The sequence below is a fragment of the Rana temporaria genome, chromosome 3 (assembly GCF_905171775.1).
Source record: "Rana temporaria chromosome 3, aRanTem1.1, whole genome shotgun sequence".
NCBI classification, from domain to species: domain Eukaryota; kingdom Metazoa; phylum Chordata; class Amphibia; order Anura; family Ranidae; genus Rana; species Rana temporaria.
This window is the reverse complement of record NC_053491.1, coordinates 298,164,889-298,183,157: the sequence shown is the minus strand read 5'-3', so window position 1 is coordinate 298,183,157 and position 18,269 is coordinate 298,164,889. Positions and strand designations below refer to the sequence as shown.

The 18,269-nt window shown below is 47.1% G+C and overlaps 1 protein-coding gene across 1 annotated transcript in view; it reads left to right on the top strand.

Moving 5' to 3' along the window:
* DDX46 (DEAD-box helicase 46) overlaps positions 1-18,269 on the top strand; it is a 327,918-nt gene that overhangs the window by 23,797 nt on the left and 285,852 nt on the right. Inside the window, 2 exon segments of the mRNA XM_040344766.1 lie at positions 457-648; positions 6,932-7,072. Coding sequence (XP_040200700.1) covers positions 457-648; positions 6,932-7,072 — 333 coding nt within the window.

The window sequence follows — 18,269 nt, the reverse complement described above, 5'->3', positions numbered from 1 at the left end:
TATGTTTGCCATCTGTTAATAAAAATGTAAATAATTTGGATAAACTTATAAAGTAGTGATGTCCAGTGATTAAAGCTATAAAGTTTCATTCACAATTGATTAATTTTGTGAAGTGAACTTATCTGATCCGCAGTGCTTACAGACTAGTGTCCATTCTCTAATGTGCAACTTCATGCTGTGATCAACGAACCCATTACCTCACCATATCCAGGCTCGTACCAAAAAGACAGACCCCAAGTTATAGGAGGTCTGAAACGGCTTATGATATATTCAGCAATGAATCATCCACTTAAGACACTGAATGGCACTTATGTGAAGAAATTATTGCAACATGTAGTCCTTTGATGTGATCAAAAAAAATAAAAATGTGTAAACCTTTCTCTATTTTAATTCTAGATGTGGCTTATATAATATTAGTATTGTTGAGTTATGATCGATGTTACTTCTTGCTTTTAGACATTACCGAAAACGCTCATCATCACGTGGTCGCTCTGGCAGCAGGTCAAAAAGCCGCTCACCCCCTGATAAGAGATCAAAAAGAGATGACCGCCGATCCCGAAGTCGGGAGCGTGACAGAGATCGTAGAAGGGAAAGATCACGCAGCAGAGATCGCAGAAGATCGCGATCCAGAGATCGAAAGCGTCCTGGGTAGGTATCGGTTATTTATTTTTATTTTTTTTTTATTTTTTTTAGGGTTTAACACATGCAGCTACTGATGCCCCTCCTGAAAGCGATCTGTGGTGGATCTCTTTTTCAGATGGCCTTTGATATGTCACAACCTAACCTTTTATAACTTTCAAAATGCCAGCCCTGGGCAGCTGCATTCCTGTGTTTAGGTGGGCAGTTACGGGGCCATTAATATCACAGCTCATCTGCATTGTGTGTGGATTTTATTTATTTTTTTACTGCTTCTGGGCTGCCTGTGTGAATCAGTCCTAAGAGTGAACTTTGCTTTTTTATCCTACAAAGTCCGCATTTGCCCCGCGCCTCTGGACTGTTGCAGTGAGGGACACATGTGCCATGTCGTGAGTGGCACTGAATATGGGGCACACTATAACTGATAAAATCTAGAATTCTTAATATGTGAAAGTGGCCCTAAACATTAAAATTGTTCTAAAACCTGGTATATATTGAGGGTTTATAGCACACCAAAAGGGTATTAATGGCCATAAAGTACAAAAGAAGTGCATAGGCTCTGGTAAGCTGCAGCTGTCCCCAGAGTATGCCAGCTCTATATGTGAAGATAAAAAGGAAGGGAGGGGAAGTGCAGTAATAAAACGTATTTGCAAATTGTCATAACTCACAGGATAAGAAGGTTACTCGCTCATCAGATAAGAGGAACACCGCCACTCCACCTTCTCCTTCTGCAGGACCAGTGGACTCCTGTCGCTGTGGATGGTCAGATGGAAGTTAGAACACCAGGTAGGAACCAGGAATTTTCCAGGGCCAGCATGGAGTGCACACATGGGCGGAAGTGATATCACAGGAAGGACAAGTAGGTGTAGGACAACAGGCTAAGCACTTGCAGCTTCAGTTCATTCTACACTGTTCTGTATACTGTTCTAGCTATCTATCAATAATTTGTAAACCTGGTGCTGTTTGGTGACTGGAGGACTTTTATGACCAGCAATACTACAGTCTGTACACAATAGCATTAAAGCAAATGAATGAAATTAAATTAAGTGGATACATTACATTAAATACATTTAAGTGAATGTAACCACAGACATACTCACAAATTAACTTTTCATTAAATGAAGCCCCCTTTAACAAGGGGAGCCCCAGATTCCGCCCCCCTCCCCCCAATGTGAATGAGTATGGGGTGCACGCGAGGAAAAAGACTTCACCAGAGAACAAAGACATGTTGGAGCTTTGGGGGGCATTCTTCATTTTTTTTTAAAAGGACTTTGTCAAAAACCTGTGAACTATATTTATTTTTAACACTTTTTTTTTTTTTTTGGGGTGAATGACTAGGGGTACCCCATACTCATTCACATAGGGAGGGGCTGGGATTTGGGGCACAGACCCCCACAACCACTGCCCAGCCTTGTCGGGGGAGAAGGCCCTTGTTCCCATCAAGGCGCTTTGGGGTGGGGGGGCGCAGAGCCTCCCCGCCCCAAAACTCCCACCTCCCTGTTGAGGGAATGTGGCCTGGTATGGTCGCTCATTCCCCCCCTTTCCTGACCCGTCGGGCTGCATGCGGGGGTATGGATTTGGGGAGGCCTTAAAATTCATACCAGACCTAAAGGGATGATCTGACTTGGATGTGACTTGCATTTAAATCGGTAGGCTGAAATCAGCCCAAGTCGTACCTAGGTAGTGCAGGAACATTTTCAGAAACCGTTTTCAATGTTGGACTGACACACATCGAACCAGTTAAGATGACTCTTAGGTAACCATTGATTCTTACACGTCATGCGACATGTGCTCCCAAAGTCGAAGCGCGTGTCGCACCAACCGTGCCTAATGAATACAAGACTAATTGGTGACACCCACATGACATGGTCCTAAATTAATCAACTGATAAATGGCAATAAAATATAGAGAACACACAGTCACAAAAAAGAAAAATGAACAAACACTCATAAATGAATCTAGATGCAAAATGTCAGAATGGAGAAAAAAAGGGAAGGGGAGAATAAAAACAACAATTTGGGTATGTGCAGAAACAAGTGCCAAATTGCCCCAACCCCCCTTTTTGACCTTATGCATCCATATATTTATTTGAGTGAATAGCCTGTTGTCCTACACTTTCCTGTGATGTCACATCTGCTCATTTGTGTACTCCATGCTGGCCCTGGAAACGTTTTTGTTCCAACTTGGCATTCTGGCTTCCATCTGACTAGCCACAGCGACAGGAGTTCACTGGTAGGCCCTGTAGGCGAAGGCTGAGCGTTGGTGTTCCACTTATCTGATGCGTGAGTAACTCTGTTTTTATTATGTGAATGCATTTTAATACACTAATGCAGGGGAGTCCTAACTTTTTTCAAAGAGGGCCAGATTTAATGTGTGAGGGCTGGCCATTTTACTGACATTCTTTGAACCGTCAAAATTCGGTCTAAGTGTGTTTGCCCGAGCACTAATACACTGCCCAACAAGAGTTCTCTTGCCTTTGTGGCTGTGTGTGGTGAAGAGATGAGCTTGGGCGTGTTATTTGGATATACCGTATTTATTGGCGTATAACACGCACCTTTACTTTAGGAGGGAAGTTTTTCAGGGGGAAAAAATGTAAATTAAAGAACTGTGAAGCAAAATAAGGGTCATTGTCCATCAATGCAGCCCAATCAGTGCCCATCTGCAGCCTCTCCATTGCCTGAATGCAGCCTGGTCGATGCCCATCTGCAGCCTCGGAGGGGAGGGACAAGCGCCAACAGATTACATAAAGGAGAATGTCCTATTTACGCAGCAGCCTCTTTAATACAATGTCCTGCCTCCTATGATAGACAGAGTCGTCGTCCAATGGCAGCCCAGGAGACGAGACTTTCTATTACAGATGCAGGAGATTCTCCTGTATGTAATTTGACAGCACTCGTCCCCTCCAAAGCAGCGCCGATAAATACAGTATATATCCAAATTACCAGGGGGGGCCACATTAAACTGGAACGGGGGCCGCAATTGGCCCCCGGGCCGGACTTTGGACATGCCTGCACTAATGCATTCCCTGCGTTTAAACTAAAAACTTTTCCAGTACCTGCATCGCCCCCTCCCCCCTTACTTACAAGAGACCTCACTAGATCCAGTGCTGTTACCAGTCTGCAGTGGCTCTCTCCACTCTCACAGGCTTTGCTGAGGCGAAGTGATTTATTGGCTCCCACTGCTGTCAGTCAAAGCCTGTGAGGAAGGGCCTGGGGCCAAGCTGCGCTATCTGTATCTATCCATTCATGCAGGCAGCATGGCTCGGGATCAAGCTTGCTTACGTCCCACAATAGAAAGCGGTTTCCCGTGGTGGCACACTGACAAGAGGAGGAGCCAGGAGCACTGAAGGGGGTGGGTGGTTTGAGGATCGAGCCAGAGCAGACAAGTTTAACTTGTTTGTTAAAAAAAAAAAAAATTATACTTTTATAAACCCTTCAAGTGCTCATCACCTGATGGTCTTCTTTGGCAGATACAGACAGCTGTGGATGATTGCTCCTTTTTCTTAAAAAAAAAAAAAAAAAAAGACCCTTTTCACACTGAGGCGCTTTGCAGGCGCTATAACGCTAAAAATAACGTCTGCAAAGCGCCCTGAAAGAGCCGCTGCTGTCTCTCCAGTGTTAAAGCCTCGAGGGCTTTCACACTGGAGCGGTGCACTAGCAGGACGGTAAAAAAAGTCCTGCTAGCGGCAAATTTGGACCGTCAAAAGAGCAGTGTGTATACCATTCCTGCCCATTGAAATGAATGGGCACCTCGGCTATACCGCCGGTAAAGCGCTGCTTTGCGGGTGGGTTTAACCCTTTTTCGGCTGCTAGCAGGGGTTAAAAGTGTCCGAATAGCGCCGCAGAATTGACGGTAAATCGTAGATAAAAATAGCGGCGCTTTACCGCCAACGCACCCAACCGCCCCAGTGTGAAAGGGGCCCAATGCCTGTTGTGCCACTACTGCAGAGAGATCACAGGGGTGCCCGCAAAAATTTTGTTGCCGTTTCAGTACACCGCATCCTGAATGGTTTGCTTTCCCAAGGTGACTTTCAGGAAATTGCTAAGAGAGGCTCCTCCCCACCTAAAACAAAACAGTGAAACTTTACTCTCTCAATCAACATTGACTGTTTTGAATCCTTATGCTGCTAGCATTGGTAAATAGAAAAGTATATCATATTTACTTACTGTATTTGCTGGCGTATAAGACTACCTTTTACACTTAAAAAAACTGGCCAAAAAGCAGGGATCGTCTTATACGCCGGGTCAGCTGCTTGGATGCCTGCTGGATGTGTGGTAATACTGTATGTAGCTTCGGCTACATACAGTATATACCGCTTGGGCAATCCCGGTGAGCGATGTATTCAAATGAATACAGAGCCCGCTCAGATTGGGGTAACAACCTCTGCCAATACGAGCAGGCTACATACAGTAGCCTGCTCGGATTGGCTTTGAGAGTCAGAGAGGCGTGGGCTGATGATGGTACAGCCTCTGCCAATCCAAGCAGGCTTTGTATTCATTAATAGAATACATCGCTTGCCGTGATTGGCTCCAGCAAGAAGGAGAATATGGCTCCAAAAGGAAGAAATATGAAGTGTCGGAAGCCTTGGAAGGGGGTTCGTCTTATACGGTGAGTACAGGCAAAAAAATCTTAAACTGTAAAATTAGGGGGTCGCCTTATACACCGGCAAATACGGTAAACATTTCTTTAGTTACTTCCTAGTTTCCATGCCTAGGCAAATTATGTCATATATTCTTGGAGTCTTCAGGAGAAGAGAAGGGAATTTTCTCAGCTAAGCACATGCTCCTGCCTGCATGCCTGAGCTAAGGGCAGTTGGATTCCATGGAGTGAATGCTGCATCAATCATCTGCCCTTATTTAAGATGGCCACAGCCAGAAATGCTAGGGGGCATTTTTTTCTACGTGATTTCTCAGCAAAATAAAGCATGGAGACATGGATGGGTGGGTTAATTTGCTTTAAATATAAAAAAATAAATTAAATGGCTCTTTTGGTGCTTGAATGTAGTATACCAAATTTCCTCTTTTTAACCACTTCCCTACCGCAGTACATGATATGACGTCCTTGACTTTCAGGGAGGATATCTGAATGATGCCTGCAGCTCCCACCACCATTTGGTGCTTCTCCAGGCTCTCGCGTGTCATCGGGGACCCGGAGAAAGAATTGTCCGCCACCGGATGAGGACCATAGAGATTTCCGGTCATCTCTGACAGTCTGAGACCTGGGCACGACGTTATGACGTCACGTCTGGGCCGCGGATGTAAACAAAGCCACTGTGAATTTTTTTTATAGCCTGCTTTCCAGCCTGGAGGAGAGATGTGGGGTCTTATTGACCCCTCATCTCTCCATAAAGAGGACCTGTCGCAATAGATTCCTTATTACATGGGATATTTACAGGAATAGGAATACAAGTGATCAAAAAACTTAAATGTAAAAAAAAAAAGTTTTTTTAAACGCCCCATTCCCTGGTAGCTTGCGCACAGAAGCGAACACACACGTAAGTCCCGTCCACATATGTAAACGCTGTTCAAACCACACGTGAGGTATTGCTGCATGCATTGGGAAGCAAGAAACAATACTAGCACTAGACCTCCTCTGTAACTCTAAACTGGTAACCTGTAAAAAATAATTAAAGCGTCGCCTATGGAGATTTTTAAGTACCGAAGTTTGGAGCAATTTTTAAAGCTTGACTTGTTGGGTATCTACTCGGCGTAATGTGGGCTTTCTTTACTGTTTTTGTTTTTTAATTCACGAAACGTTTTTTCCCCCCTAAAAAAGCGTTTGAAAAATGATTGCGCAAATACTATGCAAGATAAAAAGCTGCAATGACCTCCATTTTATTCCCTAGTGTGTTTGCTAAAAAAACATATCTAATGTTTGGAAGTTCTGAGTAATTTTCCAATGTTTGGAAGTTCTGAGTAATTTTCTAGCAAAAAAAATATTTTTATATGTAGAAGAGGAGTACCAGAATAGGGCCTGTAAGTGGTTAAGAAGGGCTTATAAGGCCTATAACCACTAGTCACAAGACTGCAGGTCAGTTTTATGTTTGCTCTAGCCGGGTAAGTTCACATTTCGAACACTACTCCTAGCCTTTGTGTAGGCGCCCTTATTGAACTCTCTGTCACTCTCTATGGTGTGCCTGCCCTGGGGCCCTTTCCTTCTGTGCCTGTTAGGGTCAGGGTCTGAGCCTGATAAAGACCTGCATCCAGCTGGACGTTGCTTCCTTGGAGGGCTGCTGGGGTGTGTGTGTGTGTGTGTGTTTCAATTTTTTTTTTTTTTTTGTGTTTTTACTTTATAGCCGACGACCAAGCAGAGAGAGGGAACGTAGTAGAGAGAGAAGAAGATCCCGTAGTCGCGAAAGAAGGCGTTCTAGGAGTAAAAGCCACAGTCGACGGTCGCGGTCTGCTAGTCCAAGCAAAACAAAGAAGAGGGAAATAAGGTATTTTCCTGAATGGTGTTTGTTTTTATTTTATTTTAAGAGGTGGGTTTTCAATTTGTTTTTTATTTGTCAGATATTGTCCACATGTTGTTATTCTAAAGAACCATGGGAGCCTATGGGTAACCTTATAGCTACCAGTATTCCCAGCCGTTGTCGAGCACTACAGGACCACATGATTGGGGCAGATTAAAAATGGATAACTATACCGATATTTTTTTATTTATTTTTTACCCCAGATTAGGAAGGAGGGAGGGAACATATTTGTCTGTGGAATCAGGAAATGCACTATATTAATAATTAGAAGGCATAATAAATGCTGAAGCATTGGTGGGAGTAATAAATGCCGAAGCATCAGTTGTCAGTTGGAGTAAAAAATTACCTGACATTATGGTGAGTGAGTGAAAAACTTGTAAAGCGCAACACATGCGAACTGAATCGCCTCTGGGCAGTGTGAGAGTAAGGGCTTGTTGATTGCATCTGTTTGAGAATTCAGTTGACCTCCTCCTGACCTGCCTTATTGCATGCTGATTTTGAATTCCCAGTGACTTATATTGCGTGGGTGTTAGTTGGAGAAATACAGTGCCTCCGGCATTGGTGTCAGTGGGAGGGATACAGTTCTTCTGGCATTTGTTGGTGTGAGTGGAAACTACCTGTGTGTCCGCTACGTCTCCTGCGTGCTTCTAATGGCGATTTGGGGCCAGGGCTATACAGGCACCATCGGGCAGGAGACTGATTTGCCCAATAGTCTTTGTAATTGCTCGGTGCTGAAACACTCTGAAAACAGGGGTTCCCGCACTCAAAGTTTGCAATGAGAGAAACCCATTCATGCAGAATCTTCTCATTTTAGAAGATGGTTTATGGCAACCAGCGGGCTGTAGTTTGACAAACGGTGCTGCTAGACCTTGTGTCTTAAGCCTTGTACACACGATCAGATTTTCCGGAGACAAAAGCATTGGACTTTTGTCCGAAGGGCATGTGCCTGGATTTTGTCTTGCATACAAACGGCACACACTTGTTGGCCAACAAATACAAACGTAGTGACGTGGTTTTTCAGCTCTTGAGCACCACCCTTTGGGCACCTTCTGCTAATGTTGTGTTTTGATGAGCATTGATTCCGAGTATGCGTGTTTGGACTTTTGTCTGCCGGACTTGTGTACACATGGTCGAAAAAATCTGACAACAGACCATTGTCCGCAGAAAATTTTAAAGCATGCCATCCAAAATTTGTCCGTGGAAAATCCAACAATTGTCCGATGGAGCGTAGAAACGGTCGGATTTTCAGCCAACAGTCTGTCAACACACATTTTCCGTCGGAAAATCTGATCGTGTATACGAGGCTTTAGTTGGTTTGCTATTTGTTTGAACAAAATAAAATATAATGCATAACAAAACAAAGTATAGCTGCTTCTATAACCACAGTTGTTTTAGGTATACCTTGTTTAACTTAAAGTAATTGTGAAATGCCTTTTGTTTTACATGGCTAATTGCCACAAACTTTTAGACCCGGTTCGCACAGGGGCGACTCTGCAAGGTGATCTTAAGATGACTTCAGAGGCGACTTGCAACATGACTTCTGTATTGAAGTCAATGCAAGTCGCCCCCAAAGTCGTACAAGAACCTTTTTCTAAGTCGGGGGGACTTGAGACGCTCCAATTAGAACTGTTCCATTGAACAGAGCGGAGTGTGACTTGTCAGGCGGCTGAGTCGCCTGATGAGTTGCCCCTGTGTGAACCGGCTCTCAGGGACTGTGTTGATGTTATCAGTTGGGCATTAGTTTGAGATGCTTCTGAGATCGTTCAGCTTAGAACAGGTGAATTGGACTTGCTCTAAGCAGATTTTGCATTCCCATAAACCTGTATGGGTAAACACATTCTGCCTGATGTGAACAAAAGCCCCTGAACGTTGGGCAACCATCCCAACACATGGAGAAGACAAAAACGTATTTTGTATTGTGACTATTCACACCAGCATGCTGCAGTGTGCCCTAAGTTTAACCACTTCAGCCCCGGAAGATTTTACCCCCTTCCTGACAGCGCACTTTTTACAATTTGGCACTTCGTCGCTTTAACTGACAATTGTGCGGTCATGCAATGCTGTACCCAAACTACATTTTTAGGTTCTTATTTTTTGTGCTATAAACAAAAGAACAGCGACAATTTTGCTATAATATCCCCAAAAATGTGTTTTCTCTTTCGTTCATGGACGGACACCGCAGCAATGACTTTAGGGTTATATACCTTTCCTTCTAGGAGAGACTAGGCAGACAAAAAACAGCACTTTAAGTGTTGAAAACACTTCTCTCAGTAAAGCACCTCCCAGGGGGCGTGTCCCCCGGGGTACATCCCACTCTCTGGAAGCATCCAGCCTCAGTTTTAATCTGCCTAGCGTCAGAGCTTGGCCTTTTCCAGAGTCCATGTGCTCTGGAGATTTTTTGCGATTTTTTTTTTTTTTTTTTTTTTTTTTCGCCTTGATTTGTTTTTTGTTCCTGCATTTTGGATCCTGGGATCTCTATCAACTGGCGACTGGGTGACAGGCTGCATCTTGATCCTTGTAGTCCCCCCATGTTCGGCCATCGAGCGTGTGCCGGTCTTTAACTAGGCCGTCCACGACAGGCCCCGTTGCTCCAGGGGCGGCCGGTGAACTACATGTTCCAGGGCACACATATGACCGGTCTCTATGGCTGTGTCACAGTGTGCCGGGCCGACAGCCTAGCTGCAAGCGGACGTTGGTTGGCTGTTTTTTTCACTGTGTGTTCCATGTGTACGGCCGCCATTTAGCCGGAGCCGCGGCTCTATATGTCAGCGGCCATTTTCTTGTAGCCCGCATGCTGTTTTATGCATGTCGGCGACCATTTTAGAAATGCTTGGGCCTCTAGTGCCTGGAATAACGGCGCGAACACTGCAGTTTCTTCTTCTGAGGAAACGACACAGACAGCACTCTCTCTCTCAGCTCTGCACAGCGGTACAGCCTGGTTCGGGTGGTGAGTCCCTGTGGGTTCCCTGCTCTCTGTATCAGCCAGGAGGGTGACCGGTGGGTCTCGCTTTTGGGTCGGCAGACTAAGGTGGCATTTTGTGTAGGTGGGCAGCATGGAGTCTGAACCACCAGGGCCCTCATGTGAGGCTTCTTCCCCAACCATGCCAGAGTTAACCCTTAGTGCCCCCACTCCTGTTGCCTCGCTGGATGCTGTGACGGCAGTCCTGGAGGCATTTGTGGCCAGGATGGAAGCGGCCATAAGGGGGGCAAAAAGCGCCCCCTCTCTGAGCCTGCTCCTGGGGATGTCTCTGACGCAGAATCAGGTACTGCTTCTGCTTTTGACCAAGTTTCTGTCATGTCAGAGGATGCAGACTTAACCCACGCGGACAGTGAGGATGATTCTGCTTCAGGGTCAAAGCAGGATAAGGAATTTGTTGGAGCTCTTATCAATGCGGTGCGGGATACTCTAAAACTGGAGGATTTGGCGGAGGCATCAGACATGCCGGTCCCTTTTGGGTTCCGCAAGCCACCCCGCACCGCAAAAGTGTTTCCTTGTGTTCAGTATCTGGACTATTTGTTATACAAGGAATGTGATCGGCCGCAGAAAGCTTTTGCTGTACCAAAGTACTTCGCAGTCCGTTACCCACTTTTTTTGGAAATCCTCCCCAAATGGGTATCTCCTCCGTCAGTGGACCCCCCTGTGTCCAGGCTGAACAAAGCTACCACGTTGCCTGTGGAAGGGGCTCCCGCTTTTAAGGACCCCGCAGATAGGAGAGCGAAGGCTGTGGCCCGTTCCTTATTCACAGTGGTGGGGTCGGCGGTGAGACCGGTTTTGGCCGGGGGTCTGATGTCGCAGACTCTTACCGAACGGGCTAAGTCCCTGGTGCAAGAGCTAGAGGCGCAGAATGATTCTGAGACCTGCCTTGACCTGGCCGACCAGTTGATGCAAGGTCTAAAATTTGTCTGCGAGTCGGCCCTGGATACGCTTCCCTTGCTTTCCAGGGCCTCCGCGGTGGTACTACGTTGCCTCGTGTGGTTGAAGTGTTGGTCTGCGGACCAGTCCTCGAAGAAGTCCCTGGTGGACTTACCCTTTAAGGGTGAACAGCTTTTTGGGGAGTCCCTGGATGACATCATAAAAGATGCCACAGGCGGTAAGAGCACTCTGCTCCCGCAATCTGGGAAGGGTAAGGAGCCTCTCCGTAGGCAAGGGCTCTCATTTACTACCCCCAAGCGTTTTTTGGTCCGCCATATGCGACAGAAAAACGTTTTCAGGGTGCCAAGGCGTCCACTGGAGGACAATAGCGCACCTGGTACTGCAAGCCCAACAAGCCTGCGGACAAGCCTGCCTCCGCGTGAAGGTTTGCCCCCGCCCACAACTCGGGTGGGGGGCCGGCTTCGCGAATTCGCGGCTCGGTGGAGGTCTCTTCTTTTTGACCGTTGTGTTTGCAAAGTACTTTCCTCGGGGTACAAGATAGACTTTCTCTCTTGTCCGCCAAACAGATTTTTTCCCTCCGGGTCGCCAGAAGTATCTGTCAGGGGCTGTCCAGGATTTTCTGGTCAGGGGAGTGATCGTGCCGGTTCCCGCACCAGAACGTTTTCAGGGGTTTTACTCCAATCTGTTTTTAATCCCCAAAAAAGACGGGGTCTGTCCAGTCCTGGACCTCAAGGCCCTCAATTGCTTTGTCAAAGTACAAAAGTTCAGAATGGAGTCGATACGCTCAGTAATAGCAGCGCTCCATTAGGGGGATTTCCTAGCGTCCTTGGACATCAAGGACGCGTACCTGCATATCCCTATATGTGCAAAACACCAGAGATTTCTGCGTTTTGCGATTGGAGAGGACCACTTTCAATTTGTGGCCCTCCCGTTCGGCCTGGCCTCGGCACCATGGGTTTTTACCAAGGTGATCACCCCGATTCTGGCCCTGCTGCGGCAGCGCGGGATCGCTATCGTGGGATACCTGGACGACCTTCTTCTGAGAGCTTCCTCAAGCTCAGAGTTAGAAGGACGTGTCTATCACCTGTCAGACCCTCCGAGAATTTGGTTGGCTGCTGAATATCTAGAAGTCAGTACTGGTACCATCTCAGTGGCTGGAGTATCTGGGGTTGATCCTGGATTCCTTGGAGGCGAGAGTTTTCCTCCCAGCGGAAAAACTGCAGACTCTGCAATCTGCGTGCAGCGGTTGGTGACCCAGAGGCAGTCCCGTATGCCCAATTCCACACTCGAGTGTTACAGAAGGAGATTCTGTCACAATGGAACAAGTTTCCTTCGTCTCTGGATTACCAGATTCGGGTGAGTCGACTGACCAAGTCCTCCCTAGTGTGGTGGCTGACATCTCCGGTACTCCGGACCGGGAAATCGTTTATGCTGTGTCACTGGACAGTGATCACGACGGATGCCAGCCTCTCCGGCTGGGGGGGTGTCTGGGGTGTCCAGTCAGCCCAGGGGCGTTGGACTCAGGAAGAGTCCCGTCTTCCGATCAATGTGCTGGAGCTCCGAGCGATCAAGTAGTGTCTCTCCAAGTGGTCTCTGGGTCTGCAAGGCCAACCGGTCAGAATCCAGTCCGACAACGCCACGGCTGTGGCATATGTCAATCATCAGGGGGGCACACGAAGCTCAGCGGCAGCGACGGAAGTCGCGCACATCCTTCGGTGGGCCCAAAGCTAGGTTCCAGCTCTGTCGGCGGTGTACATTCCGGGGGTGCTGAATTGGCAAGCCGACTATCTAAGTTGCCAAAGGCTAGACCAAGGAGAATGGTCACTACACCCGGAGGTGTTTCAGACTCTGTGCCAAAAATGGGGCACTCCGGACGTGGACCTTCTAGCGTCCCGTCTCAATCAGAAGGTGTCACGATTTGTAAAAGAACGAGGGACCCGTGGGCGGACGCATCAGACGCGCTGGTGGTGCCTTGGGGTCACTATCGCCTAATATACGCCTTCCCTCCCCTGCAGCTTCTTCCTCGCCTGCTACGCAGGGTGGAAGCCGAGGGGATACCAACAATCCTGATCGCCCCTGATTGGCCGCGCCGTCCCTGGTACGCGGACCTGGTGAGTCTGGTAGCAGACGTTCCCTGGCGTCTACCTCTGAGAGAAGACCTGCTGTTGCAGGGTCCTATCTTTCACCCTGCTTTACAGTCGCTGGCTTTGACGGCGTGGCTGTTGAGAGCCAGGTGTTGAAGGACCGAGGCCTGTCGGGCTCGGTCATCTCTACCATGCTGCGGGCACGGAAGTCCACTTCTCGAAAGATTTTTCCATCGTACGTGGAGGGCCTACATCTCTATATGTGTGAAGAGATGAAGTGGCACCCCAGTACATACATGGTGTCCCGAATTCTGCTGTTTTTACAGCGTGGAGTGGATCAGGCTCTCGCCTTAAGTACAGTGAAGAGTCAGATCTCGGCTTTAGCGGTCTACTTTCAGCGACCCTTGGCGTCGCACTCCTGGTGCGTACGTTTGTGCAGGTGGTCCGGCATGTGGCCCCTCCTGTGCGTCCTCCACTACCTCCATGGGACTTGAATTTAGTTCTTTCGGCGCTTGAAGAAACTCCGTTTGAGGACATTCGGAAGATCCCCTTGTTGACTCTGTCTCAGAAGGTGTTTTTTTCTGGTGGCAATTACTTTGGTCAGACGAGTATCTGAACTGGCGGCCTTGTCTTGCAAGGCGCCCTACTTAGTCATCCATACCGCAGCCATCATTCCTTCCGAAGGTTGTTTCGGCTTTTCACATTAATGAGGACATTGTTCTTCCATCCTTATGTCCTCAGCTGAAAAACCCGAAGGAGGCCACTTTGCATTCCTTGGACGTGGTTCGAGCCCTACGGGTGTACTTGTCTGCTACGGCTCCGTTTCGGAGGTCGGACTCACTGTTCGTGTCGGTGGCTGGTCCTAAAAAAGTCTGGCGGTCTCGTCGGCCACCATTTCTAGGTGGATTAGACAGGTCGTGCTCCAGGCCTATGCCCTAAAGGGGTGGGCGCCTCCCTTTCAGGTCACGGCGCATTCGACCAGGGCGATTGGTGCCTCTTGGGCTTTCCGTCATTTTACAAGGTGGATGTGAGTGCATCTTCGGATGCCTCCTTTGGCCGCAAAGTTTTACAGGTGGCAGTTTAAGGTTGAAGTTCCTCCGTTGAGTTGGTTTGTTTGGGGTGAAGCCTGGTTTGCTGTGGTGTTTTCCCACCCCTCAAATTTTTTTGACACTGCTTGGGGACGTCCCTAAGGTCATTGCTAGGGTGTCTGTTCATGAACGAAAGAGAAAATAGGATTTTTGTACTCGCCGTAAAATCCATTTCTCTGAGTTCATGGACGGACACAGCACCCACCCCTCCTTTGTTTGTACTGCTTTTCTACGAACTGAGTCTGGATGCTTCCAGAGAGTGGGATGTACCCCCGGGGGACACGACCCCTGGGAGGTGCTGTACTGAGAAGTGTTTTTAACACTTAAAGTGCTGTTTTTCGTCTGCCTAGTCTCTCCTAGAAGGAAAGGTATATAACCCTAAGGTCATTGCTGCTGTGTCCATCCATGAACTCGGAGAAATGAATTTTACGGTGAGTACAAAAATCCTATTTTTTTTTTTAAATGTCTTCACCAGTTTAGGCCAATATATATTCTTCTACATATTGTTGGTAAAAAAAAGTAATAACTGTATATTGATTGGTTTGTGCAAAAGTTATAGTTAATACTAGGAAAGATTTATGGGATTTTTTTCTTTATCGTACATCACGGAACACAGAGTCTTAATCCTTTACTATGTGGGTTATATTCCACCTTCAGGTGCTGGACACTGGTGTAATCAATTAGAACCGGAATTTCCCTCCCTATATAACCCCTCCCATACTGGGAGCACCTCAGTTTTTTTTCACCAGTGTCTAAGGTGTTGGTCACGAGTGAACATATGCTCTGAGGAGCTCCACTGGAGGGATCCATGCTGGATTTAAAAAGCCTCCATAGAATCTGGATCCGTCCAAGGTGCTTCATAGCCAAAGCGGACGATACCCGGGCCTCAGTACGAAGAACAAGGTTTTGCCTATAATGCTTCTCTCTGAGAGCTGGACCCTGGGTTCCAGAGCATTGGTCGATTCCAAAGACCAAATGTTTTTTCTGTTGCCAGGGTGCTATATAGGTCCAGGGGAGAGGTGACCTGCTATGGACCCCAGTCCCTGAAGGTCTGAGACGAAGCCCACAGTGAGGGGTGAAGGCTGGGCCTCTTGCTTTGCAATACCCTGCAGCGTGGAAAGGTAAGCGGAGGTACCTACGGGACTTGGTCCGACAGTAGGTTCTCCATTGGGGATTATGGGTCTCGCCTATTTTTATGCTTCTATGCATGGGCAACTTAACCACTATGTCTTCTGAGACAGGATGGCTCTGGCACCCATAATACCTCCCCTAAGTGGGTCCTAGTCCTCTGCTGAAGGGGCTATTGGGTCTTGCCTATAATGCATGTGTGCCTGGGCAAAGAAACCACTGTGTCTGTTGAGACAGGATGGCTGTAGTACCCATAGATCTCCCCTTCAGGAGGCTGGTACCCCGAAGTCCTATGCAAAGGATTGTCATGAGTGTGTCTTATCTGTTTTCCACCACTAAAGGCAGTAAAAGGACATGCCTGGTGTTTCACTTACCATGCTTTCCAGGAACGGAAGATCAAGGTTAGCTGATCTATGGTGCGGCTTACTTCCACAACAGTAGCCTGCTCTGATTGGCTTTGAGAGGCATGGGCTGATGATGTTACAGCCTCTGCCAAGCCAAGCAGGCTTTGTATTCATTAATAGAATACATTGCTCGTGGTGATTGGCTCCAGCAAGAATGAAGAGGATTATGGCTCCAGAAGGAAGAAATATGAAGCGTTGGAAGCCTCGGAAGGGGGGTCGTCTTATACGGTGAGTACAGGCAAAAAATATTTTAAAAAAATGTAAAATTAGGGGGTCGTCTTATACGCCCGGTCGCCTTATACATCGGCAAATACGGTACATGTTTTTTTGTTTGTATGATTTTTACATGGTCACATAAGGGCGTTTAATCACAGCAAAGTGCCTAAAATCGCATAAAAATGCTTAAAGTGCATAAGGATGCGGGATCACACATGGTTACTTGATAACCCGAGTTCTTGATTACCCAAAGATATTTGGTCACACAGAGAGGCTTGTTTCCACAGGAATGCCTAAAATCGCATAAAAATGCTGGAGTGCATAGAGATGCGGGATCACACATGGTTATCTGATCACCCGAGTCCTGGATTACTCAGGCATATTTGATCACACAGAGAGCCGCAGAAATGCAAAAAATCGCATTAAAATGCTTAATTGCATAAAAATGCTGGATCGCACAGGGGTGCTCGATCATACAAGAATCCTTGGTCACACAAGGGTACTTGTCCGCACAGGAGTGCTTAAGATGCATAGATGCTGAATCGCATAAGGATGCATGTTTGCCTAGATTTTGCATGATAATTAGGTTTCCTAATTATACAGGATTCCTTGGCCTTACATAGGAATACGTGTCTGCAGGGCTACGTGTTGCACAATGCTGCATAACACGTTCATAGCGCATACTTGCTTGCAAGATGCTTGTTCACAGCTCATATGCTATATGTATGCGTGTATGCAGCACGCCCCCTTTTGTTATGTTTTTGCTGAAAACATATTTGTATGAATTCACGCTTCCATGAACACACGCTTCCATAGAAGCATATGGCTTTAAAGCTTGCCACATGCACATATAGGGAGCTATTTGCATGTGTGTTTATTTACAAGGCTGCTAGGGCCCGCCTCTAGTAGGGCTAAAGGCCCAGGGTATAGCAGTAATGGCATACTGAGGCAAACTCCTGCTGACAGATCAGTCAGTAGCATGGCTGGGCCTAGGGGAGTCCAGCATGGTTAAATATCTGGAACTCCTGGGTTAGGATCCCAGTCTAGAGGGAATATGCCAGCTTCATTCAAACACAGTTCCCTATGCTCAGTTTTATTGAAGGCTGATATAAACATTATTCTGTCGGCCTGGAACGAGTGGATCCTAACCTAGCATTATCCTAAGAGTCTGGTCCCAGGGATATGCTGGAATTTCAGTTTATTGTTCTTAACTGAATGATTGGCAGAAGGGAATATCCTTCATACCCGTTACCTGGGAGCAGGTTGCGAGGGCTGGCCTCTAAGGATAGAATCCAGGCCTGGAAGAGACCACGGCAGAGGGAAAGGTGGTCAAGCTCCAAGGGAGCCTTATCTGCTAGCTTTCTAGAGCTACGGATGGAGCATCTGGCTTAAGGGCCTGAACGTTTAGGTTACAGGGTTGCTCTGTCTGAATACAATCTGACTTTGCCTCTCTAGTGGTTTACTTTGTTTACCAGGGAGGAGCTTGTGCCTTACCTATTGTCAATTGTCATTTCATGGAATGCTAGATTGGCAGGCGATTCGCTGGAGCCATCAACTATCGGGTCCGGTAGATTGGCCTCTACACCCTGACTTTTTTCTGACCAAATGTCACAGAAACGGTACCCTGTACATAAAGGGTGTTGACGTCCAGGTTCATAAAGACATTGAACAGCTTTTGTGTCAAGGACAAAGGATCCACCCGCATGCGGGACAGATGTGTTAGTGATCCTGGGGGACCAGTTGTCGCTGGTTTATGTGTTTTCGTGGCTTCCATGCTACATCAGAAGAGAACGGAAGCTGGCCTAATTGCTTCGGCATAGTCCATACGACCTGACTGTGCAGGGACAGCAGAGGTGATCGTAGAGGAACCAGGGCCCCTTACAGCTTGTCCTGGCCTGCTTCGCAGGGTTACATCCTGTCTTGCATACAGGGGTATTAATGGTCTGGCTGTTATAGCCCGCATTCTTGAGGATCGGGGCTTTCAGAATCAGCAGCAATTACTTTGATTCATACAGGAGAGCTGGCCTCCAGGACCAGATATCCTAGGATCTGGAAGGCCCATGTTCCTGGTGTGAAACCAAGGGGTGGCATCCTTGGTAGTATGTCATAGGTAAAATTCTTGCCTTCCTACATTGGAAAGGAGATGGAGGTAGCCTTAAAGGGGTTGTAAAGACAAAAATATTTTCCTCTTAAATTAAAGTCTGACAGTAGCTGATAAAGTAAAAAGTAATGTTTTGCATTATAACTAGTTTGATACCTGTTGAAATCGAGCTGTTTTATTCACCTCCAGCACTCCTGAATCATTATTCTCACTGACTTCCTGGTTTGCGGTGCGCATTCATTCTTGCTACATCACGGCCTAATGGGAAC